Source organism: Dipodomys merriami, unplaced genomic scaffold, assembly GCF_024711535.1.
Source record: "Dipodomys merriami isolate MVZ:Mamm:240054 unplaced genomic scaffold, mDipMer1.0.p SCAF_427, whole genome shotgun sequence".
In the NCBI taxonomy this organism is placed as follows: Eukaryota; Metazoa; Chordata; class Mammalia; order Rodentia; family Heteromyidae; genus Dipodomys; species Dipodomys merriami.
The window spans coordinates 665454-692786 of NW_027205904.1; the positions used below are offsets into that span (position 1 = coordinate 665454).

At 39.5% G+C, this 27333-nt stretch overlaps 1 protein-coding gene across 8 annotated transcripts in view; it reads right to left on the reverse strand.

Moving 5' to 3' along the window:
• Window positions 1-27333, reverse strand: part of LOC138807677 (dedicator of cytokinesis protein 3-like) — a 187051-nt gene that overhangs the window by 121963 nt on the left and 37755 nt on the right. For all 8 annotated transcript variants that reach the window (XM_069993454.1, XM_069993455.1, XM_069993453.1 and 5 more), the window contains exons 3-5: window positions 23407-23447; window positions 11801-11856; window positions 9827-9923 (exon numbers count right to left, since the gene is read on the reverse strand). In XM_069993454.1, coding sequence (XP_069849555.1) covers window positions 9827-9923; window positions 11801-11856; window positions 23407-23447 — 194 coding nt within the window. The remainder of the gene's footprint in view (window positions 1-9826; window positions 9924-11800; window positions 11857-23406; window positions 23448-27333) is intronic.

Consider the following 27333-nt stretch of genomic DNA (forward strand, 5'->3'; position numbering starts at 1 on the left):
CACAGACCGAGTGAACAAAAATGATGTTAAAAAAAATAGAAGGTGGGATTGAAAATGTGGTTTAGTGATAGAGTGCTTGCCTAGCATACATGAAGCCCTGGGTTTGAGTCTTCAGTACCACATAAACAGAAAAAGCTGGAAGTGACACTGTGACTCAAGTGGTAGAGCGCTAACCTTGAGTACAAAGAGGCTCAGGAACAGAGCCCAGGCCCTAAGTTGAATCGCCAGGACCAGCAAAACACACACACACACAAAGTTATTGTGTACACACACACACACACACACACACACACACACACACACACACACACACACACACACACACACACACACACACACACACACACACACACACACACACACACACACACACACACACACACACACACACACACACACACACACACACACACACACACACACACACACGTACGTAAAGTTATTGTTCCAGAAGAAAACAAGTCAAAGGTGGCTTATGGACAGAGCAATAACAAAGAATTGTGAAATTAACAGTTTGGTGTAAGAAACAAATTAAAGCCTATCAGAGGGGATGAATTTCAGGAGATACAGAGAAGGTGAAAAAGATAAGTAAAAAAAAAAATTATTACAGGCTAGGAATGTGGTGTAGTGGTAGATGCTTGCCTAGCATGCATGAAGCCCTGGGTTCCATTCCTCAGTACCACATACACAGAAAAAATAAAAAAATGGCACTGTGGCTCATGTGGTAGAGTGCTAGTCTTGAGCAAGAGAAGTTCAGGGACAGTGTCAAGCCCCAAGACTGGCACCAAAAGAAAAAAAAATATTACCAACAAGGTAGGAATGAAAAAAGGAGTTTTTGGAAAAAAACTAACTAGGAGGCCAACAAAAATCAAAAACATTAAATTGCAAAAGGCCTTCAAATATGTAAATAAAATGGGAAATGAAAGGTGGCAAATTTTAGCATTGGGTAATGTTAACAATTTAAAAACCCATCCTAAACAAACAAGTGAAGTCAATGAACAAATGAAGAGATAGGATTATTCTAACACTTGTTAAAAAATAATACAAACAATCTGCCAACATACCAGAAGGTGTCTGGTATTTTGGCTAGTATTCAATAGGGTAAGCATTTCTTAAAATATTTACCTGAGTATTACAGATTTAGTAAACAAATACTATCTGTCTAAAAAGAATCCCTCCCTGAAATGTTTGGTTTTAATTTAATAATGTATTGCTATGTAAATTACAGAATGAGAATACACAAAACAGGAGCTGGCAGTTTGTGTTTAATGGTAACAATACCAACAGAAAAGTTTCTCAATGTGTGATTTTGATTGTTTACATTACTAGAATAATTATCAGAATAAGGCAGGCCTAAGAACATTCAACATTTAGGTCACCAACTATGTAATTCTAGACTGTGGAAACTAAGAGAGTAATCATAAATAAAACCTAAACATTCACTGTCAGGGATTTTTTGTTGTTGTTGTTTTTGGTGCCAATCCTGGGGCTTGAACTCAGGGCCTAGGCACTGTTCTTGAGCATTGATGGTGGTGGTGGTGGTGGTGGTTGTTTTTTTTCCTCAAGGTTAATGACAGGGCCACTTCTGGCTTTTTTGGGGAATTAATTGGAGATAAGAGTCTCAAGGATTTTCCTGCCAATCTGGTTTTGAACCTCAGTCCTTACATCTCAGTATCCTGAGTAGCTAGGATTCAGGTCTGAGCCATGAGCACCTGGCTTAACTTAAAAAGAAAAACAAAACCCTACAGTTATCTTTAATGTTAATATCAATAATGTCAATTGAATAGCAATATTTAGCTACAAATGGTTTTCTCTTTGTTGACCAAAAGTTTCTATTTCTATATTTAAACACTAGCTATTTGCTTTCAAATTATGCGGCAAACTTATCTTTTTGTCTGTTATTTTGTGGCTGTTTTTGGAGGTACTGGGATTTGAACTCAGAGCCTGGTACCTGCTAGGCAGCACTCTACCAGGTAAGCCACATCTTTATCCCTTTTTTGATTTAGTTATCTTCAGGATAAGATCTCCATTTTGCTTCAAGTCTTCAATCATTCTACTTACGCCTTCCACATTAATCCTAAGTGGGATAAGCCAGTCACAAAAGGATTGCATGATTCTACTCCTATGAGGTGCTAAGTTAAATTCATAAAAAAGAGTAAAATGATGGTTTCCATGAGTAATGTTTAATGTGTATGAGTTTCAGTGAAAGAAACTTTGGAGATGGATGGTAATGTAAACTGCACAAAAGGACACATTTAAAATGGTTAAAACGGGAATTTTTATGTTTTATGTATACATATGCATATGTGTGTATGTATATATATATATATAAAACCACAAAAAACTTCAGTTAAAAAAGATTAAGTAGAATGGGTAAGAATTAAGGAAGGGGTTACATTGACCAAGGAACACTATACTCATAACCTGACTTATATAACTGTAACTCTGTTGTACAAATATTTAAGAACAACAATAATAAAAAGACTAAGTAGATATGTAGTTTCACTTTAGCATGGACATTCAAATGTGTGTAGAGTTCAGACAGAAATTAAGTATAAGTCATCAAAGGAATGAACTATGCATTTACCAATTTATGGTCTCCAAATTCCAAATGCAACCTTTGTTTTTGCTTACTCTGTAAAAATTAATGTAGGGCAGATGAAATTTAAGCTGAGAAGTAACAAATAAAATAATGGTCAAATTAACTTTAACACATAATCTCTTTTATTCCTCCAAAAATGTTTCAGGAAGAACCTAACTATGTGTATACATTGATGTCTATAGGTTTACATTGATATTTATTATGTTTAGGAAATAAATTCTTAGGTTGAGAATCATCCACATGAATTTTATATTCTGAATTTGCCAAGATTTTTAATTTGTTCAAGTGGAAGTTTCTCATCATTCTAGAAATGATTACTTTCTGCTTCTATGAAAGGAGCTCTCATTTGTCAGCCCAATATCATAGTGTAAATGGCTTCATAACTGGGTATTTACAGTGGTAATGGAAGCATTCATAATAGTTTCCTCCAACTCTCTTAGAAATCAGGCATGAGTCATATTGATACTTTATTTTCTCCACTTGTGATGTGGTTGCAAATTTGCTACATCCATCAAACATTTATTTTCCTGGAAATCAAATGCCAATTTCTAAATTAAAAAAGAAATACTGAACTTGTAAACGCAGTCTTTTAAAAGTGGAGTTTTTCTTTATCCTATAAATTGATTCTGCTTTATTTCAAATGATTGTTTTTCTTAAGATTGGTCAAGAAAAGAATCAACTTTCAAGGACAATACATCAACTTGACAAAACTAAGAATTTCAGCTAAGGATTAGGAAGTCCGAGAACAGCTTTAAGAACTGTTATAGCTACCGAGAAAACTGTCACATAAGCATCTGACACATCTTAAGAATATCATTTAAGCCGGGCGCTGGTGGCTCACGCCTGTAATCCTAGCTACTCAGGAGGCTGAGATCTGAGGATCGCGGTTCAAAGCCAGCCCGGGCAGGAGAGACCGTGAAACTCCTATCTCCAATAAACCACCAGAAAACCGGAAGTGGCGCTGTAGCTCAAGTGGTAGAGCGCTCGCCTTGAGCTGAAGAGCTGAGGGACAGCGCCCAGGCCAGAGTTCAAGCCCCACGACCGACAAAAAAAAAAAAAAAAAAAAATCATTTAATTTTAATTAATCTTTAGCACTTTTACATGACAGATAATCTAAAAAGAGCTCTAGGTACTATTTTTTGTTTGTGTTTACTTATCTTTCTAATGACCCAATATTCTGGCTCTTGCTTCAATTTTACAGTTGAGAAAACTAGAAAAAAGTGTTTAACTATTTTGTATGAAGCCACAAAGATATAAATTTAGGCATGTGAAATTCAAGCCCAGTTGTAAATTTTGAAGTTCAAGTACTTCCACTCCTCCCAGTGACTTTATCTATCTAAAATGGTATCAGTGTCTGCTGAGAATGACCTGACATGAAAGCCAGTGAGGCTGATTCACCTGGGTAGAAATTAGAACTTGAGAAGCACTATTTAATTTTTTCATGTAGAATAAATTAGTAAGTATGGACTTATCAAGAACGAAAACATATGTAGTTTCTAAAAACAAATTTGTAAAAATTGGGCACTTCATAGAATTTTAAGAGAAGCAGACATCTGCTTTCTTGGAACTACTCTTTTCTGAGAACAAAGATAATATAGTTTCTTAGTCTCTTGGTGATGAAACAGAAAGATGTATACCCTTTCAACCATCTCTAAATACTGCTATATTCTTGCATGTTTTGTTTTTTGTTTTTTGTGGTTTTTTTGGACTGGTCGTGGGGCCTGAACTCTGGGCCTGGGCACTGTCCCTCAGCTCTTCAGCTCGAGGCTAGCGCTCTACCCCTTGAGCCACAGCGCCACTTCCGGCTTTTTTCTTTTTGCTTATGTGGTGCTGAGGAATCGAACCCAGGGCCTCATGCATGCAAGGCAAGCGCTCTACCACTGAGCCACCTTCCCAGCCCTTGCATGTTTTTAATATACAGCTTTAGAAAACAATTTCTATCTGCATGTTGTTAAAACATTTCCTAGAAATTAGGAAAGTCTTATATTTTGACCTTTTTTAATATGCTTTTATCATAATTCAGACTAAGAAAGCAAGGCTCAGAGCTGTGCTAAGATCCAGTGGAAGAATACCACGGGGTACAATTTGCTCTTCCTATTTTCTGCATACAAATATGAGAAGATATACAACTCCACTTGGACTATGTATGAAAGAACACAATCTATCACCTGATGCCTAAAATATTAAATATGCTTCCGGTGAAACTGTGCTTAAAAGAAGACGAACAACTCAACCCAAACAATATTTACTCAAGAGAATGCCATTTATCTGACAAAACTTCATTTTTTGCAGAATATTGTAAAGGAACATTGTGATAAAACAGCCTTGGATTATAATGATATCCAATGGCAAGTGAAACAAAATCTACTCTGTTGTATGGAATCATGAGAGTAGTGCGGTCTCAGGCATCAATTTTCTAGAGTTATTTTAGTATTACTTCATTTCCTATTTTGCATCAAATATTCTTTCCCAAGACTGTCTTAAAGTAGCTTAACAAATCTAAAAGCTCTAGCTAAAATTCTCAATGACTATTAGCAAAGTAACAAATAATCCAAAACAATCTAAGTAATCTCATCATTAATGAAGAAAATGTTCTAAGTGCAAGCTAGGCGCAAGCATATATCTATAGACTCCTGTTGTATTGATGTACATAGTGAGGACTAACAACTGAATACTGTGTGCGTATGTGTATGTGTGTGTGTGCACGCACGTGCATGCGTGCGTGTATGCTCATGCACATGCTAGGGCTTGAAATCAGGGTCTGGGTGCTGGGTCCCTCAGCTGTGCTTCCTCAAGGCGAGTGTTCTACAAATTAAGCCATAGCTTTACTTCTGGCTTTTTGGTAGTTAATTGGAGATAAGAGTTCCATGGGCGGGGCTGGGAATGTGGCTCAGTGGTAGAGCGCTTGCCTTGCATGCATGAGGCCCTGGGTTCGATTCCTCAGCACCACATAAGCAAAAAGAAAAAAGCTGGAAGTGGCCCTGTGGCTCAAGTGGTAGAGCGCTAGCCTTGAGCTGAAGAGCTGAGGGACAGTGCCCAGGCCCAGAGTTCAAGCCCCACGACAGACCCCAAAAAAAAAAGAGTTCCATGGGCTTTCCTGCCCAAGCTGGCTTCGAACCATGATCCTCAGATATCAGTCTCCTAAGTAGGTAGGATTACAGGTGTAAGCCACCAGTGCCTGGCTCATATTATTTTTATACCAATAATACATCTACACAGGCTCAAAAAAGTCATGATATGGGCCACAAAGACTTTAGATGGTACAAGGATAAAAGATGTTTGTCAACTCTATGAAGCCAAATGTGGAGATACGAAGAGGATTAATCAATGTAAAACTAGTGACTCTGGGGATGGTTTGAAACAATGTTTCAGACAAAAATAATCCAGATTGTTCATCCATCAACTGTTAACAACTAAAAGTTCATAGTAGAAGAAAGAACATTGTTGGTAGTGTGTTATTAAGATGACCTAACAGTACAATTCCTAATACTAAGCAAGGATCCCAGTGCCTACTTCAAGAGGCTGAGAACACAAAATGGCTATGAGTTTATAGTAAGCCATTTTCATTAATAAAAGGGAACGGAGCTGACACCACTAAGATATGATGATCACGGTTTGGAAGTCAGCCTAATCGGGAAGGTCCTTGAGTCTCTCAGCTCCAACTAACCACAAAAGAAAAAAATCCGGAAGTGGAGCTATGGCTCAAGTGTTGGAGCACTAGCCTTGAGCACAAAAGCTCAGGCACAGTGCCCAGGTCTTGAATTCAAGCCCCAGGACCAGCACCAAAAAAAAAAAAAAAAAAAAGGAAAAGACCCTTGTCTCAAAAAGAAACAAGAGCTTCCAATAGCCAACAGTGTTTATTTATTGTTAAATCCAAGCATATTACAAGTGTATGTGGATGTTGAGAATCATCCACATGAGCTACCTATTATGTACAATATGTGGAGAAAGATACATTTCACAAAAAAACTAAAAGCAAAACATATGATTGAGAGGATAGGTTAGTAAACTAGAAACTAAGTTGTACACTGAAGTAAAAAGATAATGATTTGGCAGTGCTTACACTTGCCTATGGGAACCTGACAAGTCTTGGGTTTTAGCAAAGTGAATCAGAAGGCCAAATCTTAGCCAGAGCTGCCTAGAAGTGGTATCAAACCCTTGTAGGCTAGAATTGAATGAACTGTTAAAAAAAAAAAATCCATTAGGCACTGAGAGATAATGAGGCTAAGTGTAAATCTCAGTTTTGGTGAAAAGCAGAAAGTGGTATTACTTGTGAATAAGCACTATATCTTATCTCACTGTTACATTTTTGTGAGAGTATGTATATATACACATATTATACAACCCAATCATAGGGTGAAAGGTTCAAGTTTCAATCTTCTGGCATATCCTGCTTTTCTAGCACCATTTATTAAAGTGGCTGTGCTTTAGGCATTTTTGTTAAGATGGACATACGTGGTTGGACATGCGTGGGTTTAGTTGTAGGATCCTTATTGTAACTCAGTGTTCTATGTATGTTTTTATGCCACTATTATGCTGTCTCAACAATATATCTTGAAATAAGGTATGATGCCTCTAGTTTTGTCCTTTCTACTCAAGAAAGATTACTTTGGCTTTTTTTTTTCCTGGTTGTGGGGCTTGAACTCTGGTACTGGGCGCTTCAGCTGGCACTGGGCACTGAGCTTCCCTCAGCTCTTCAACTCAAGGCTGGCACACTCTACCACTTGAGCCACCGCACCACTTCCAGTTTTCTGGTGATTTACTGGAGATAAGAGTCTCATGGACTTTCCTGTGCAGGCTGGCTTTGAACTGCCATCCTCAGATCTCAACCTCTTGAGTAGCTAGGATTACAGTTGTGAATCACTGCTGCCCAGCTGATTACTTTGGCTTTTTGGCGTCCTTTTACATTCACTGGGTTTAAGGAAAGTTTTATCCTAATTCTATCAAGAATGCAATTTGGTTTCTGATGTAGATCACACTGTATCTGTCAATATCATTGGGAAGTAAGAAAATTTTAACTTTTAATTTTTCCAACCCAAGAAGTGTTTCGTTTGCTGTGCCTTCTATTTCTCTCTTCAGTGATTCAAAATTTTTACTATGGAGGTCTTTTCTTGAATAAAACTGTCCCTAGGTGTTTTCTTGTTTTTGTTGTTATTCCATAGCTATTGTGAATGGTATTACTTCAATTGTTTCTATTTTAACAAACTCATTAGGGTAAAAAATGCTACTGATTTTTATGTTGATTTTGAATCCTGCACAGTTATTCATGTATCACTTCTAATAATCTTTTTTTTTTTTTTTTTTTTTTTTTTGGGTCCGGTCATGGGGCCTGAACTCTGGGCCTGGGCGCTGTCCCTCAGCTCTTCAGCTCAAGGCTAGCACTCTACCACTTGAGCCACAGCGCCACTTCCGGCTTTTTTCTTTTTGCTTATGTGGTGCTGAGGAATTGAACCCAGGGCCTTGAGCATGCAAGACGAGTGCTCTACCACTGAGCCACCTTCCCAGCCCACTTCTAATAATCTTTGATGGAATCTTTAGCTTTACCTAAATACAAAATTATATCTTCTGTAATAAAGAATATTTTGTCTCTTCCCTTTTCTATTTGAATGCCTTTTATTTGTATCTCTTTTCTCGTGGCTCTAACTTTCACTAATATAGTGAAAAATACAAGAATATTATTATATTATTTATCTTTTGGTTGATCATGGGGCTTGAACTCAAGGGCCTGGGCACTGTCCTTGAGCTCTTTGGCCAAAGAGCTAGCGCACTACCACTTTTAGCCACAGGTCCACTTCCGGTTTTTGAGTGGTTAACTGGAGTTAAGAGTTTCATGTGGATTTTTCTGCCCAGGCTGGCTTCACTTCCTGCTTTTTTTGGTGCTTAATTGGAGATAAGAGTCTCAGTGACTTTCCTGCCTGAGATGTCTTATAACCATGATCCTCAGATCTCAGCCTCCTGAGTAGCTAGGATGACAAGCATGAGCCAACGGCACCTGAATATAACATTCTTTTTTTTTTTTTTTTTTTTGGGGGGGGGGTCTGGTCGTGGGGCCTGAACTCTGGGCCTAGGCACTGTCCCTCAGCTCTTCAGCTCAAGGCTAGCGCTCTACCACTTGAGCCACAGGGCCACTTCCGGCTTTTTTCTTTTTGCTTATGTGGTGCTGAGGAATCGAACTCAGGGCCTCATGCATGCAAGGCAAGTGCTCTACCACTAAGCCACCTTCCCAGCACCTGGATATAACATTCTTAGAGGAAACATTTTTCAGCTTTTCCTCATTCAGTATAGATTCAGTCTTCTATACGTGGATATCCATTTTTCCCAGTACTACTAGTTGAAGAGTCTGTCTTTTCTCCAATATATATTTTTTGGTGCCTTTGTCAAAACTCAAATGCTAGCCACGCACTGTGACTAATGTCTACAATCCTAGCTACTTGGAAAAGTGTCAATCAGAAGGATCACAATTCAAAGCAGTTTGGCTAAAGACTGGGAAAACCTTGAGACAATCAATAAGCTGGATGTAGTAGAACATGACTGCAACATAGGAAGCGTAAGTAGGAAGACTGCAGTCCAAGCTGGCTTGGGCAAAAAAGTGTACAGTCCTACCTGGAAAATAATTAAAGCAAAAAGGGTCAGGAGGGCAAAGCTTAAGGGTAGAGTACCTGCTTAGCAAGTGCAAGGTGTTGAGTTAAAAACCCCAATACTACCAAAAATTAGTAGATGACTGTAGCTGTGTGTGATCTTCTATAGCTATCTGGATCTTCTCTTTTGTTGATCTATATGTCTGCTTTTATGCCAATGTTTTGTTAGTACGATTCTCATAGAAAAGTACTAAAATTAATATGGTAGCACCAAAGATCTGATTGGAAAGCAATCCTGAGCAAAAAGTATAATGTGTGAGGTAAACACAGACCTATCCCATCGCTGTAAATTTTGTCATCTGAGAATGTTATATAAACAAAGTCATAGTATATATAGCTCTATGAAGTTGAATTTCTATGCAGCATGATACCCTTGAGATGAAAATGCAAGTATTACTCATTCTTTTCTTTTGTTCCTTTGTAGTACTGTAGAATTCAGTCTACTACATTTCAGCTAATACTAAGCACATGCATTTGGAAAACTAAAAATACTCATAAATTTCCAACCACAAAACAGACAGGATAATTTTCTTAATTTGGTACAACTTAACTTTAGTGGTCAATTAAGCTATAATCAATTACTTACCACATATAATTGTTTCCACAGACTGGCCCATTCTTGTAAAGTTGCTGTAACCTCAGTCACAATAGAATCTTCAAGTGGAACCACAGTTTCATATTGCCTAGAACCAGAGCCACACAAATAGCCACATTATCTTTGATAAAACTCCACAATACTGTTTCACTTTTCAGTGTGTTTAATTGAAATTTTAAAGTAAGGAAATGTTACAGCACAAAGCTGTCCTTCACAAAAGAAAGAGAGATAAAGACTTTCTCAGAAAACCAAAAGTTCTGCATGGCAAAACATGCTACAGGAAATTCTTTTTTTTTAAATAAGTTTTTTATTGTGAAAATACTGTACAGAGGGTTACAATCACATGAGCAAGGTAATGAGTACATTTCTTATCAAGCATTGTTGCCTCCTCCTTTGTTTTTCCCCTACATCCTTTCCCTCCCATCTCCACAACTACACTCCCCCTCATAGGAAATTCTTAAAGCTAAAGATATAAGGACACTAAATATTAACATGAAAGCATAAAATAATGACTTTCTCAGACAAACAAAAACTAAGCAACTTCATTCCTAGTAAATCTGTCCTGCAAAAAGAAAACACTTTAAGTCAAACTGAAAGAATGCTAATTGGCAACAAAAAAGATGTGAAAATATAAAAATTAATGTTCAAACTTACAATGTACTAAATTCAGAAAAATAAAATATTGAAAATAGCAGGGTGCTGGTGGCTCATGCCTGTAATCCAAGCTACTCAGGAGACTGAGATCTTAGGATCACAGTTCAAAGCCAGCCCAGTCAGGAACATCTGCGAGACTCTGATCTCCCATGAACCACCAGAAAACCAGAAGTGGCACTGGGGCTCAAGTGGGAGAGCACTTGCCTTGAGCTCAACAGTTGAGGGACAGTACCCAGGCCCAGAATTCAAGCCCCACGACCAACAAAAAAATAAAATTAAAAATATTGAAAATAACGGCAGTTAAAATAATTTGTTAATAGACATATAATAAGAAAGATATAAATTGTGGTATCAAAAACACAAAATGGGTGCTAGGAAGGTGGCTCAGTGGTAGAGCGCTTATCTTACATGCTTGAGGCCCTGGGTTCCATTCCTCAGCACCACATAAGCAGGGGGAAAAAAAGCCAGAAGTGGTGCTGTGGCTCAAGTGGTAGAGTGCTAGCCTTGAGCTGAAGAGCTGAGGGACAGCGCCCAGGCCCAGAATTCAGGCCCCACGACCAGACCTCCCCCAAAAAAAACAGAAACCAAAAACACAAAATGGTCCGGTGCAGGTGGTTCATGTCTATAATCCTAGCTAATCAGGAGGCTGAGATATGAGGATCAAGGTTCAAAGCCAGGCCAGGCAGGAAAGTCCATGAGACTCTTATCTTCAATAAACCACTAGAACACTGGAAGTGGTGCTATGGCTCAAGTAGTAGAGCACTCGCCTTGAGCTGAAGAGTTGAGGGACAGTGCCCAATCCCAGAGTTCAAGCCCCATGACCAAAACAAAAAAACAAAAAACAAAAAATTAACTTGGATATAACTCATTAGTAGAGTGCTTGTCTAGCATGCATAAGGCTTTGTGTTCAATGCTCAGACTCATAAAAAATTTTTTTCTAAATTGGTCAATTTCTGCTTGCAAATAAAAGATCTTAAGTTTCCTTCACTTTGATATATAGAAACATTACAAAATCATTGCTAAGCTGCTAATCTATCAATTACTCCCAAAATGGTACACATATATTTTAGCATACTATATATATATACATATATATATATATATCTTTTTAATAAAATTCACAACTAAGAGTTACTTCACCAGATACTGTATTTTTTATTTATATCCTCAAGATTATAAATAAGGAATACATATTTTCTATATAAAAACTTGTCAATAATATGCTTCATACCATGAACCAAAAAGACACACATAGAATTCTTCTGCAACCTATAATAATTATAAATAAATTTAGTAAGGACAATTACTTACCCCCTATTACTGACAATAGCCTTTTTCAAGTGAATATAATTTGCAGGAAATATCCCCTGTAAAAGAGAAAAGATTTCCAGTTAGAAAAGGTAAATTGTGACAAACATCTCATAGATAAGAAAAGATCAACAAAACCACAGTAAATATGACAGACTAGTTGACAGTTCCTTCCTTCCCTTATGTCTGACAGCCTTAGCAAGGAATTGTCAGACAAGCAAGTCCTTTATAGACAACTAGCTGAATAGCTCTCAGGGTAATTCAGCTCTTCTGGATGCTTTACAATCACTCTGTGGACTTTCCAGGAGATACAGAGGACAACTATACCACAGATGAAGATATGCTTCAGTTATAACCATACCAGATATCCTGGACTAGCCTCAGTATTCTTAGATAAATCAGGCCTCAGGAAACTCTCTCTGTAGGACCTTTCAGCCATTTGTATCCATGCCACCAGGGGAATATTGGCCTACTCAGTAGGCAGGGGAGTATTTCCCCTGGTGGCTAGTCAGTAGGCAGCCTGTGGTGCAAACAAATCCTTCATTCGTATGAATGCTATGCCATGATTTGTTAGTTTAATCCATTATATTTGGGGGTACTTTGTTATTTAGTAACATGAAATTTTAAAAATTGTGTTCAAAAATTTAAAGGTAATTATCGTGCACAGTCTCATACGGATACTCAAATACAAGTACTGGGAGCAATGTTGAGAGGTAGCACAGATCACAAATATTGCTAAGATAAATAGGATGTAATATCACAAAATACAGCTTTCCACTCATTTATAAGACATTAATTTATTCAAGTTCTAACTTTCTAGAAATTTAATAAAGATTTTAAAAATAAAATGCAATGAGAATAGTGATTCCCATAAAAGCATCTTGAGAGAAAAGCAATACCTGAAGTGTTTCAAAATTAGAAAATAAAAGGAAAATAATCATCTGTGGGCAAAAGTTTTCAGCTAGGGGCAGTTTTGTCCCCATAACATACTTGGCAATATCCAGAGTTCCTTGTTCTTTGGAACAACATGGGATGAAAGTTACCAGTAGAGGGCTGGGAAGATGGCTCAGTGGTAGAGCGCTTGCCTTGAATGCATGAGGCCTGGGTTCGATTCCTCAGCACCACAATAAGCAAAAAAGAAAAAAAGCCAGAAGTGGTGCTGTGGCTCAAGTGGTAGAGCGCTAGCCTTGAGCTGAAGAGCTGAGGGACAGTGCCCAGGCCCAGAGTTCAAGCCCCACAACCAGACCACCCCCCCCAAAAAAAAGAGAAAGTTACCAGTAGAGACCCTATATGATGCTAACTGTTCCTATTACCAAAAAACTGTCACACTCAAAATGTCAATCATGTCAAGAACAAAAAAGCATGTCTATTAGAATTTTTTTTGGGGGGGTCCAGTCGTGGGGCCTGAACTCTGGGCCTGGGCGCTGTCCCTCAGCTCTTCAGCTCAAGGCTAGCACTCTACCACTTGAGCCACAGCGCCACTTCTGGCTTTTTTTTTCTTTTTGCTTATGTGGTGCTGAGGAATCGAACCCAGGGCCTCAGGCATGCAAGGCAAGCTCTCTACCACTGAGCCACCTTCCCAGCCCTCTATTAGAAGTTTTAATTAAACATGTGAAGACATTATTTCCTTAAGGTAATAATTATTACTTTAAAAACTAAAAAAATAGGGCTGGGAAGGTGGCTCAGTGGTAGAGCGCTTGCCTTGCATGCCTGAGGCCCTGGGTTCGATTCTTCAGCACCACATAAGCAGGAAAAAAAAGCCAGAAGTGGCGCTGTGGCTCAAGTTGTAGAGCACTAGCCTTGAGCTGAAGAGCTAAGGGACAGCGACGAGGCCCAGAGTTCAGGCCCATGACTGGATCCACCCCCCCCCTTCAAAAAATATATTTGTGAAAAAACTAATAAAATGGCCAGGCGCTGGTAGCTCACACCTGTAAATCCTAGCTACTCAAGAGGCTGAGATCTGAAGATCATGGTTCAAAGCCAGACTGCACAGGAAAGTCCATGAGACTCAACTCCAATTAACCACCAGAAAATCAGAAGTGGTGCTATGGCTCAAGTGGTAGAGCGCTAGCCTTGAGCTGAAGAGCTGGGGGCCAACGTCCAGGCCCAGAGTTCAAGCCCCATGACCAACCAAAAAAAAAAATTAATAAAATGCTTCAAAACTGATAGTTTAAACTCTAAACAATTTTAAGGAAAATAATGTGAAATTTTTTATGTTCCCATTTAAGAAAAAGCATAATATACATCAAATATTAAGCTAAAGAAACTTACATGAAAATTGGACAATATTAATTATTTGATCAAGTAACCAAAAATAATGTTTTACAAATGTATTACTGGAGAAGAACGTAGTTCTAACTATTATAACTGCTAATTAAAATAGATTTTATTTTAATAAATTAGGTCAGTTATAGCAGACTAAAACCTAGTACATAAAATTAGTGTTCTACACTAGCGATCTTGTTCAAAATTTTTATTTCCTCAATCCTGGGGCTTACACTCTGAGCCTTGATGCTGTCCCCGAGCTTTTGTGCTCAAGGATAGCATCCTACTACTTGAACCACAGCTCCACTTGGGAGTTTTCTGGTGGTTAGTTGGAGATAAGAGTCCTACAGGCTTCAAACCTGATCCTCAGGTCTCAGCCTCCTGAGTAGCTAGGATTATGGACATGAGTCACTGATGCCCAGCTTGTCTAGAGTATTCAGAATGAGGACAAGTGGGAAAAACTGGGAGAAAGCAAAGGAAGTGATGACATTGTCCAAAAAGAATGGTAATTTTTACCTGACTTATATAACTGTAACCGCTCTGAACATCACCTTTATAGTATCAATAAAAAATTAAGAATATTAAGATCAACAGAAGAGGATAGCAGTGAAGCAATAGGGAATCACCTTACCTCTCTCTATTCAAACAAATTTAGGACCTTAACACACACTTCTCCCCCAAGAAATCAACAACAACAAATATATGAACAAATAGAGAATGACAGGATGGGGGGGGGGACTAATAACTTGTACACAGAAGGACCAAAACCTGTGAAGAGCCGTCCCCCAACCCCCATCCCACACTGACAGCACAGCTATGTGGCTGCCCAGGACTCCAGGACCTGACCAGTGAGACTGCAGCACCCAGACACATCCAGACACAGAAAACTTCCACAGCACAGGGACCTGGCCAACAGAAAGAGCACCAGAGACCAGCAACATGAGATGGAGACATCCAGACTCAGAGAACTTCCACAGCACACCGGTCAACCCACAATCAACACAAGGATCAGTGAGTAACCCTCCCAATGACCCCACCACCACCACAGGCAAGACCAATGCTGGTGGTGACACACAGACCTTGGCCCAGACCCCTCCCTCCCATTCAAGGGGCACCATATTTTAAGAGGACATAGAAACCAGAGCCCTTCCTAACTCCCCCACACCCCACCAGCGAGACACCACCAGGACTCATTCTAGGTGGACACTAGACCAGGACTGTGTCCTCCACTGTCCTGGATACTGGCAGGGAAACCTGAAACAGCACAAACTCCCATGTACCCATGAGAACCTGCCCCTTCCAAAGCCTCACACCCATCTCAGAGGCTTTAATCTAACCTTCCCAGCCACCACCACAGACAAGACCCAGCTGCCAGCAGAGAGTTCCCTGGCTCGGGGCCAAGCCATGCACGTGTCCAAGCTGAAGGCCAAGTGCTGGTCACCTACAAGGTGACCAACTAGGGGCCCAAGCACAGACAAACTCCCACATGCCCATGGGGGCCCACACCTCTGAGGCTCGCACATATCCCAAAGGCCTAAATCTAGCCTTCCCAGTCCCCACAACAGACAGGACCAAGTACCCTCCAACTGCAGAGAGCTCACTGGCCTGGGGCTAAGCTAGCCCAGGGGCAAGTATGCAAGCACAAGTGCTTGGTGCATGGGGATGCACACAAGTGCTTGCTGGCCCAGGGGCCAAGTAAAGTCTAGTTCACACTAGGTGAACTAGCCCAGGCAAAGTGCGGGCCACCACATATTGGGCAACAACAGCCAAGCTGGGCCAGGTCCCTGACAATCCTTGAACCCAAATGAGTAAATCACAACGAAAGATTACAAGATTCATGAACAATCAAGACAATAAACCAAATCCAAAAGCCAACAAAAAATTCAGGGAAGGACCTCAGTGAAAGTGAAGAAGAGATGGAGGACAAAAGAACGATTAAACATATAATGACAGAATTGGACAATGAAATAAAAAGGGAGATGCAAGAGTACAATTTCAAGAGTACAAAGAAGATCCAGGACTCCCAAAACCGATATGGAGATAAAAACAGAAACATATCCATCCCATTAAAAGACAAAATTAACACTATGAAAACTGATCTCGGAAGCATAAAAGGTTCAATTTCTACATTGCAAACCACAATGGAATGCCTAACAGAATAAGTAAAACAGAAAACCAGAATATCAGGAGTCAAGAATAAAACAGGAAGTGGAACAAAAGGTCAAAGGGGTGGAAACAACACTCAGAACCTATCAAAGAGAAAGACAAGAATTGGAAGATTCAGCCAAGAGATCTAATTTACCCATAATTGGGATTAATGAGGGAGAAGAATTCAATATTAAAGGCATCGAAACCCTATTCAGTAAAATAATAACAAAGAACTTCCTCAATCTTACTAGAAAAAAAAAAAATCACCCACCTTACAGAAGCATACAAGAACCCCCAGTAGACAGGATCCAAGAAGAAACACTTCTAGACAACATAGTACAAACATTAAATTTGAAAAGCAAGGAACTGATTTCAAATGCTGAAAAACCAAAGAAGGAGCTATATTACAATGGAAAGAAAATTAGAATCACTGTAATCTCTCCACACAAACTCTCATTGCAAGGAGAGCCTACAATGGTATAATCCAAACCCTGAAGATCAACAACTGCCAACACAAACAGCAAAGCAATCATTTACATTTGATGACGAAACTAAAATCTTCTAAAACTAAAACCAGACAAACAAAAAAGGAAATCATGAATAGTAAAACCAGCATTATAAACAATACTAAAGGGAAGTATAAAAATCTGAAAAAAATAATCAAAATCAAGGAAACACATTAAACAAAAACCACTAGAAGACCAAGAAGAAAGAAGCAAAACACAAGCCGGGCGCTGGTGGCTCAAGCCTGTAATCCTAGCTACTCAGGAAGCTGAGATCTGAGGATCGTGGTTCAAAGCAGCCCACACAGGAAAGTCCATGAGACTCTACTCTCCAATAAACCACCAGAAAACCAGGAGTGGTGCTGTGGCTCAAGTGGTAGAGTGCTGAAGAGCTGAAGAGCTCAGAGACAGTGCCCAGACCCAGAGTTCAAACCCCATGACCAACAAAAAAGAAAAAAAAATAAAGAGTAAGAAGCAAAATATAGGAAATCAAGAAAATAACAGGTAACATGACACTTCTCTCTATAATAACTCTAAACATTAATAGACTCAATTCCCCAATCAAAATAAAAAGAACAACAGATGGGATCAAATATCAAGATTCATCCATTTGTTGTCTCCAAGAGAACCATCTCACATAGTAATAAAGGGAATGATCCATGAAAAACCCACAGTGGTCAATATCTGTGCACCAATATACTGAACAAATACATTTGGACTTACAGAACAGGACAGACCCAAATCCAGCCTTCCTCCAACTGGAAGTAGTCAAAAGTCTGTGAAGTTGTTAAATGTTGTATATAATTTCCAGTTTGGAGTAATATTGTTTTTAAGGCCATCTAATCCTGACAACCCCTTGGTAAAATAGTCTAAGGTTATAGGTTCCTGGCTAAGTAGGGTCAGCACCCCTGAGTCAGCTTGAAGAAGTTACAGAAGATGGATGATCTTTGCCCATAAATCCCCTTTAAGACCAAGGGACCACAGTCATTTTTTGAAAAATGAGGGCAGGATAAAATGGAAGAGGCATGGAAAACTGTGGTAAGAAGTGTGCAAGTAGGGCTGGGAAAGTGGCTCAGTGGTAGAGTGCTTGCCATGCATCATGAGGCCCTGGGTTCGATTCCTCGGCACCACATAAGCAAAAAGAAAAAAAAGCCGGAAGTGGCGCTGTGGCTCAAGTGGTAGAGCACTAGCCTTGAGCTGAAGAGCTGAGGGATAGCGCCCAGGCCCAGAGTTCAGGCCCCATAACCGGACCAAAAAAAAAAAAAGAAGTGTGCAAGTATAGAGACTACACTTACAAAAATGGTTACAGGCTTAAACCTTCTGTGTCTGTCTATATCCGGTTATTTGTCACCCTGGTAAATTGCCCTGGGCCTCTGCCTAAAACTGTCTTGAAAACCAATGGGGGCCTCAGCCCATCAACCCTATGTAAAAATATCCTTAGCCAGTCTATGTAGAAAGGTGTGCAGTCTATGCAGGAGGTGTGACACTCCATTGAAACTGCTGGGACACAATACCACAGCCCAGCCCAGATCCAGCCCATCTCTTCTAACCTGGAGATTCTGTATGGAAAAAGTTCAAAGATGGTCTATTTTATCTGCTGGACTTCCTTCCTCCCCTGGGGGGGGGGAGGGGTGTTTAGGATTTGGCCCTAAAAAATCAATGAGTTGATTGGAGGGGCTGAGACGGTGGCTCAGTGGTAGAATGCCTGCCTTGCATGCATGAGTCCCTGGGTTCCCTTCTTCAGCACCACATAAACAGAAAAGCTGGAAGTGGTGCTGTGGCTCAAGTAGTAGAGCTCTAGCCTTGAGCTGAAGAGCTCAGGTACAGCACCCAGGACCAGAGTTCGGCCCTACAATGGATCAAAAAAAAAAAAAAAAAAAAAAAAAACAGTGGGGAATGTGAGAAGCAGAGGGGCAGGACTTCCTTTCCCATGCTGCCATCACCACCACACAGGCGGGGCCACTGGGGGACCAGGCACCGATATACACAGGCTAGATGTTCCAAGGAGAGAGGAGGAGACACACTGCAAGAGTCTGCAAGAGATGCAACTCCTGGAGCAGAGCAGTGACTGGGCTCTCCTCGGGCTTGAGGAGAGCATGGGCTGACAGAGAGGCCCAAGGTGGCCTAGGCTGGTAGAGGGGCCTGCACAGAACCGAGAGGCCTGTGGAAAGGCCTGTGCAGAGCCAAGGTCTGCACAGAGGCCAAAGACCTGTGTAGAGCAGAGAGGCCTGTGAAGGGTGGAGAGGCCTAGAGCAGAGAAGCCTGAGGAGAACAGTGAGCCCTGCAGTGAGGCCTGCGAAGAGCCCAGAGGCCTTCAGAGAGCCAAGAGGCCAGCACAGAGACCTGTGGAAAGCCGAGAGGCTCGCAAAGAGCAGAGAGGGCCATGGAAAGACCTTCAGTGAGCAGAGAAGCCTGCAGAGAACACAGAGGCTCGCAGAGAGGCCTGTGGAGAGGCAAGATTTGTGGGAAGGAGGAAGGAGGGAAAGCAAAAAGGAAAAAAACTCACCCCCTTGGAGGTTGCAGCTGCTCCTAGTTCTGAGGTAACCTAAGATAGGGTAGTTGCAGACCGACTAATAAAACTCCTTTGTCCCCCTTAACCATACCTCTGGATTTTCTCACTCACAGGTCCTAACAGAACTACAGACCAATTTCTCTGATGAACACAGATGCAAAGCTCTTCAATAAAATATCAGCCAACAGAATCCAGAGACAAATCAAATAAATCATGCATTGTGACCAACTAGGCTTCATTCCCCAGATGCAAGTCTGGTGTAACATACGCAAATCAATAAATGTAATTTACCAAATCAACAGAGACAAGGATAAGAACCACATGATCATCTCAACAGATGTAGAAACAGCCTTTAGCAAAATACAATATCCATTCATGTTCAAAGCTTTGGAAAGGCTGGGAATAGAAGGAATATTTCTTAAAATAACAAAGGCTGATTGTGACAGATGCCACAGCTAACTTATACTGAATGGGGAAAAACTAAAACCATTTCTCCTAAAATCAGGAACAAGGCAAGGATGTCCACTCAATTCACTCCTCTTCAATTTAGTTCTGAAGTCCTAGCCAGAGCAATAAGGCAAGAGAATAATATAAAAGAGAGAGAAAGGAGAAATTAAAGTATTCCTATTTGCAGATGACATGATCCTATACCTAAAGGACCAATAAAACTCCAACCCCAAACTCCTAAAGCTGACCAACCACTTTGGCAAAGTAGCAGGATACAAAGTTAACCCACAAAAATCAGTAGCCTTGCCGGGCGCTGGTGGCTCACGCCTGTAATCCTAGCTACTCAGGAAGCTGAGATCTGAGGATCGCGGTTCAAAGCCAGCCCGGGCAGGAAAGACCGCGAGACTCCTATCTCCAATAAACCACCAGAAAACCGGAAGTGGCGCTGTAGCTCAAGTGGTAGAGCACTCGCCTTGAGCTGAAGAGCTGAGGGACAGCGCCCAGGCCCAGAGTTCAAGCCCCATGACCGACAAAAAAAAAAAAAAATCAGTAGCCTTTCTGTATGCCAACAATATACAAGAGGAAAAGGGAAACAGGAAAAACAACCCCATTTGCAATAGCCTCAAAAAAATACCTAGGAATTAACTTAACCAAAGATGAAAAAGTTTTTATAGCAAAACTATAAAAATCTGAAGAAAGAAATCAAAGAGATAGTACCCAGGTCCTGAATTCAAGCCCCATGACTGACAAAAAAAATGAACTAGAAATCAAAGAAGATACCAAGATATGGAAAGACCTTCCATGTTCATGAATAGGTAGAATTAATATTGTGAAAATGACCATACTTCCAAAAATTATAAACAAATTCAATGCATTCCCCATCAAAATCCTAACATCATTCTTTACTGATACAGAGAATGCAATCCACAAATTGATATGGAACAACGAAAGACCTATTTGCTAAAGCAATGAGAGCAGTATCCCAATACCAGATTTCAAACTCTACTACACAGTCGTAATAACAAAAACAGCTTGGTACTGGCACAGATTAGACTCAAAGACCAATGGAGGGTGGGAAGGTGGCTCAGTGGTAGAGTGCTTGCCTTGCAATGCATGAGGCCCTGGGTTCGATTCCTCAGCACCACATAAGAAAAAAGCCAGAAGTGGTGCTGTGGCTCAAGTGGTAGAGCGCTAGCCTTGAGCTGAAGAGCTGAGGGACAGCACCCAGGCCCAGAGTTCAGGCCCCACAACCAGACCCAAAAAAAAAAAAAAAAGACCAATGGAACAGGTTAGAAGACCCAGAAATAAAACCACATACTCAAAGCATCTGATATTTGACAAAGGAGCCAAATACATACAGTAGGGAAAACAGCCTCTTCAACAATTGGTGTTGGGAAACAGGGTAGCTATATGCAGAAAACTAAAAGTGGAAGTGGATCCCTGCTTCTTATCATGCACTAGTATCAATTCAAAGTGGATCAAAGACCTCAATGTCAGATCCAAAACTCTGAAACTACTGCAAAGGAGAGGAGAAACAGAACTTATAATTATAGGCAGGAACTTCCTGAATAGAGTCCTAGGGGCACAACAGATAGGAGGGAGATTGGACAAATGGAACTACATTAAAATAAAAAGTTTCTGCACAGCCAAAGACATAGTTACTAAACTAGAAAGACAGGCAACCCACTATGAAAAGATCTTTACCAGCAATATATCAGACAAAGGCCTAATATCCAATATATATAAGGAGCTCAAGAAACTAACCCTTCTCAAACTTAATACACCCATTACTAAATGGGCAAGGGAGCTAAGGAGAGATATCTCAGAAGAAGGAAGAACAGCAAAGAAATACATGAAGAAATGCTCATCATCCCTAGCCATAAAAGAAGTGCAAATCAAAACAAACTTAAGATTCCACCTCACCCCAGGAAGACTGGCCAACCTGTGAACTCAAACAACAAATCCTGGTGGGAAGGTGGGAGAAAAGGAACCCTACTGAGCTGTTGGTGGGAATGTAAACTAGTACAACCACTCTGGAAAGTAGTCTGGAGATTCTTCAGAAAACTAAACATAGACTTTACCTACAACCCAGCCATACCACTTCTAGGCATCTACCCTGAACATCATGACCCAGGATATGATAAGAACACCTGCACATCCATTTTCTCTGTCACACTATTCACAACAGCCAAAATATGGAACTCATCCAGATGCCCTACAATAGATGAGTGGTTCCAAGAAACGTACCTATATACAATGGAATTTTACACAGCATTAGAAAGACTAAAACAATGTCATTTGCAGGAAAATGGATGGAACTAGAACAGATCATGGTAAGGGAGGTAAGCCAAGCTCAGAGACTCAAACAGTATATGTTCTCCCTGATATATGGAAGATGTAAAACACACTGGGATATCACAAATTATATTGGATTGTAGATACTCACACACCAAAAGAAACCAAAAGAAGATAGTTTTAGGAGAGAATCACAAAGGTGTAACACCCAAACACCTTTTCATATATATATATATAATAATATACATACTGAAATGAATTCCAAAGATATGGAAACAAAGGACTTTTTTCTTAATTTCTCTTTTTCTTTTTCAGATGATTCTGTATTCTTAACCTACATATGGTGTATTCACATGCATATCTGTGGGAGGGTCAGAGGAGGACACAGAACTTGAGGAAAAAGGATGAAAAGGTACAGTAGTAGAGTGCAATGAACATTGATGAAAGTGAACTATGCAACTCATGGGTAGAGATGGGAGGGAGGGAATGGGAAAGAATGAGGGAACAGATGAAACTGTATGAAAGGAAATGTACTTATTACTTGATGCATGTAAATATAACCCTGTGTATTATCTCTATAATAACAATAATTTTTTTAAAAAATAATAAGATCAACAGAGCCATATACTGATGGCGCATGTTTATAATCCTAGCCACTCATGAAGCTGAGATCTGAGAATTATGTTTAATGCCAGATCAGGCAAACAAATCCAAGAGATTATTATCTCCAGCTAATTAGTAAAAGGCTGGAAGTGGAGGCGTGCCTCAGATGGTAGAGCACCAGCCTTTAGCGAAAAGCTAAGCAAAAGATGAAGCCCCAGTGTCAGCACATAGAGAAAAAAACCAACAAAGAAGTATTCAAGTGAACATTAGATGTTTTTCCATTTTTGTATTTTAGAAATAAATTAGCTATTCATTTAATTCCACAGAATTCAGCCTCTGAATCAAATTACTTTCTATAAAATATTAGAAAGAAATTCCAAAAGAGACATACTTATAACCTGACATATAAAACTGTTATCCCTCTGTATATCACCTTTATAGTAACAATAAGTTTTTTAAGCCTAAATAAGCTACCGCAAGACAAATTTTGTGCTTTCAGAAAATGTACATTTCCAATTGTCCTTACAGAAAAATGATTATGAGACAGAGAAGAGTTTGATACATTTTTTAAATTTTATTGTAAAGTTGCTATACAGAGGGGTTACAATTACATAAGTAAGGTAATGAGTACATTTCTTGTTGAACACTGGTACCAACTCCTTTGGTTTTTCTCACACTATCCCTTCCTTTCCCCACTCCCTCCCTTACAGTTTTGAAGACAAACAAATACTATAGTAATACAAAATATTAAAATATGGACCAGTAATAGCTTCTGTAAACAAACTGGACAGGTCCTACCTACATTTTTTAAAAAGTCATGATAAACTTTTCCTTACCTTTACATTTGGCTTTTTTGTTGAAACTCCTCTGTACCAACCTAAAACAAAGCATATAAAGAGTATTAAAATCATATTGTTGTTGTTTTCTACAAATGAAAATAGTTTGTTTTGTTTTTTGTTGGTCCTGGGACTTGACTTTGGGCCTGGGCACTATTCCTCAGCTCTTCAGCTCAAGGCAAGCACTCTACCACTTGAGCCACAGTGCCATTTCCAGTTTTCTGGTGGTTTATTGGAGATAAGAGTCTCATGGACTTTTCCGGCCCAGGCTGGCTTTGAACCATGATCCTAGATCTCAGCCTCCTGCGTAGCTAGGATGACAGGCATGAGCCACCGGTGCTCAGCAAAAATAGTACTTTTTTTGTGTGGCAACACCAGGGCTTGTACTCAGGACCTTGTATTTTTACTCAGCTTTTTTGCTCACAGCTACTGCTCTATTACTTGAGCCATGTATCCAGTACATCATTTTGCTGGTTAATTGGAGACTTTACTGGTTAATTCATAGACTTCTGCCCATACTTGAACTGCCATACTCCAGATCTCAGCATCTTGAGTAGCTAGGATTACAGGCATTAGCCACCAGTACTCAGCTTAATAGAAGTATTAAACACACACACACACACACACACACACACACACACACACACGTATACAAAACTTGCCTTAACATACAAACTGTGGCCTTATTAGGCCAACTGTTCAAAAAGGAACAGTTCATTTAGTATCCTGATAGTTGACTGAATTTTAAAAATCAGATATATATTGTCCTTAGGTGGAATCTTTAGAATCTTGCAATATAGATCAATGTCATTTGTAAGCCAGAATGCTTTGATTCATCCCTTCTTATTTGTATGTGTTTTATTTCTTTCTCTTGCCTATTATCTCTGGCTAACATTTCCAATACCAAGCTGAGTAAGACCAATGAGGGTGAACAACTCTTTGTTGCCAATCTTAGAGAAAATGATTTCAGCTTTACCCTGTTCTACATAATGTTGGCTGTGAGTTTGGCATACAGAGCCTTTATTTTATTACAATGAGGTATCATCACTCTAATAGAATATATTCAGAGCCACAGCCTTTATTATGAAGGAATATTGAATTTTATCAATATTCTTTTGGCCTCTATTGAGACAACTACACTTTTATCTTTCAATCTGTTGATGTATTGAATTATTTTATTGATCTGCATTTGGTAAAACCTTGTATCTCTGAGATGAAATCAACTAATGCTCCTTCACTTGGGAATGATAAAATGAGACATGTATTTGAATGTAAACATTATTTATTACAGTTACTAAAAATGATAAACTCCCTAAAATAAACTGTGCATTACACAGTAAAGACAAAAAATTCAATAATGTACATCTCACAAGTCCACATTAAAAAATTAAATATTTGCGCTCTAAATACACAATATTTGTAACTAAATGTGATTAAAAATTAAGGTAACAAATGAAACGTTCTTAGATATAATGTTAATTTCTATTTTATATTAGGGATTTTAGAATGTAAGAACTGTTTAAAGTATATTCTACTTGGCAAAATTCACACAAAAGAAATAAAAATATGGAAATTCCTTAAATTAAAAAATAACCATGCCAGGGCTGGGAAGATGGCTCAGTGGTAGAGCGCTTGCCTTGCATGCCTGAGGCCCTGGGTTCGATTCCTCAGCACCACATAAGCAAAATGAAAAAAGCCGGAAGTGGAGCTGTGACTCAAGTGGTAGAGCTCTAGTCTTGAGCTGAAAAGCTGAGGGACAGCGCCCAGGCCCAGAGTTCAGGCCCCACAACCGGACCCAAAAAAAAATTTAAAAAAAAAATAATAATAACCATGCCAGACACCGTTGGCTCATGCCAGTAATCCTAGCTACTCAGGAGATCTGAAGATCATGGTTCAAAGCAAGCTCAGCAGGAAAGTCTGTGAGTCTCTTATCTCCAATGAACTACCAGAAAATGGAAAGCAGAGCTGTGGCGTAAGTGATAGAACATTTGCCCTGAGCTGAAGAGCTGAGGGCCAGCACCCAGGCCCAGAGTTCAAGCCCCACAACTGACAAAAATAATAATAATAAAAATAATCATATAAGAAGGGATTGATCATATATTAATACAAAAAATAGAAAAATGTTAAACCTCTTAATGGTAATTAACGTACAAAAAGAAGACACTGATAACACTTAGATAAATAATAGAAGTGGAAAAGATAGAAGTGGAAAAGAGACATATGTGTGTTTACCATCACCAATGCTAAGTATTAGTTCCTGTATGAATGAAATGGAGGAGAAAAACTAGGTTTATCTTTGTTAACTCTGAATCACATCTTCTGTGATTGGACATGCTAAGCACATTTTAGATATAAATGAAAAATCACTTCAAATTAGTAAGAAATAAAAATATTTTTTCTCTTTTAATCTTAAGTTATACAAGCAAGTGAAACACAAATTACAAAAAAAAAGTTTGGAAAAATGTTGAGTCGTGAGTATAAACTTATGAAAAATTAAATAACGTAAAAGGGATGAATATTTTAATATGTAAATAAAATGATAATGACCTAGCTGAGTGCCAAGGTACATGCCTAAAATCCAGCTACTTGGAAGGCACAGCCCAGAGGATCAAGAGTTTAAAGACAGTGCTGACAATGTTCATAATACTTAAAAAACAAAAAACCAGGGTGAGGGCATGGCTCAAGTGATGGAGAACTTGAGACTGTCTCACATGCTTGAAGTCCAGGTTCAGTCCTCAAAAACACAAAAATGTTAAAGGTAATGACCTACCCTTCCACCATAGTCTGTGCTAGACGCTATCAAAACTGAAATTTCAATCACTGTTGACTATCACGTTAGTAAATATGCATCATCCTTTAGATTATGAACCAATGCAAATGAAACTATACTAGCTCAAAGTACCACTGCAATTGTACTAACAGAGACTAAAGAACAATGTAAGCAGTATTAACCCAAAGAATGAAGTCTCTGTGTATACCAGGCCACACAACAATCAACAATCAGTAACCCTTTACAAAAATTCCAGATGCAAAGCATTCAAGATCAAAAGTACCAACTGCAGGTCAACAAAAAGTACCCTTTGACAAGAAGTTTCAAGATTTTTATTTCAAGGTTATTCTCAAAATGAAAACAAATACAGGCTTATTGACCCTCAACCTTACCTAACAGCAGCACAGACAGTAGACAGGTAGTAGGCAAACACAATGAAAAAGGTAGAGAAGACAGAGCACAATTTCCCTTGCGCCCTATGACTTAAAAGTTTCATTGAAAAAGCATTTTATGAAGGACAGACTTGCAGTGACAACCCACAAAAGACAAATTAAGTAACCAACTGTGAATGAGTCAAAAACAAAACTGAAAACCTTTCAAAATGTCTTTCTCTTTGACTTGAAAAAATACAGACCTCCAAATTTCACTGCAGTAACAAGCAAGAAAAAAGGACGTATCAGTAAAACTAAAAAGGTTGACATTTAGGGCTATCTAAATAATAGACTTCAAGGAAAAATCCCTAAAGAAGTGAATTATAGCAAATCAAAAATTTTGCATATGACCCTCCAGTCCTGAAACTACCAAATCTGTAAACTGGTATACAAGAAAGGGCTCCAAGAAACCCAGCAGAAGCACCAGCTGCAAGGCTGGAGAGCTGAGTAGAACCACTTTACCTTCAGAAGAAAACAACAGCACCCTCAATGACTTTTCATCAGAAATACAGTAGTCAAAGCCGGGCGCTGGTGGCTCACGCCTGTAATCCTAGCTACACAGGAGGCTGAGATCTGAGGATCGCGGTTCAAAGCCAGCCCGGGCAGGAAAGACCGTGAGACTCCTATCTCCAATAAACCACCAGAAAACCGGAAGTGGCGCTGTAGCTCAAGTGGTAGAGCGCTCGCCTTGAGCTGAAGAGCTGAGGGACAGCGCCCAGGCCCAGA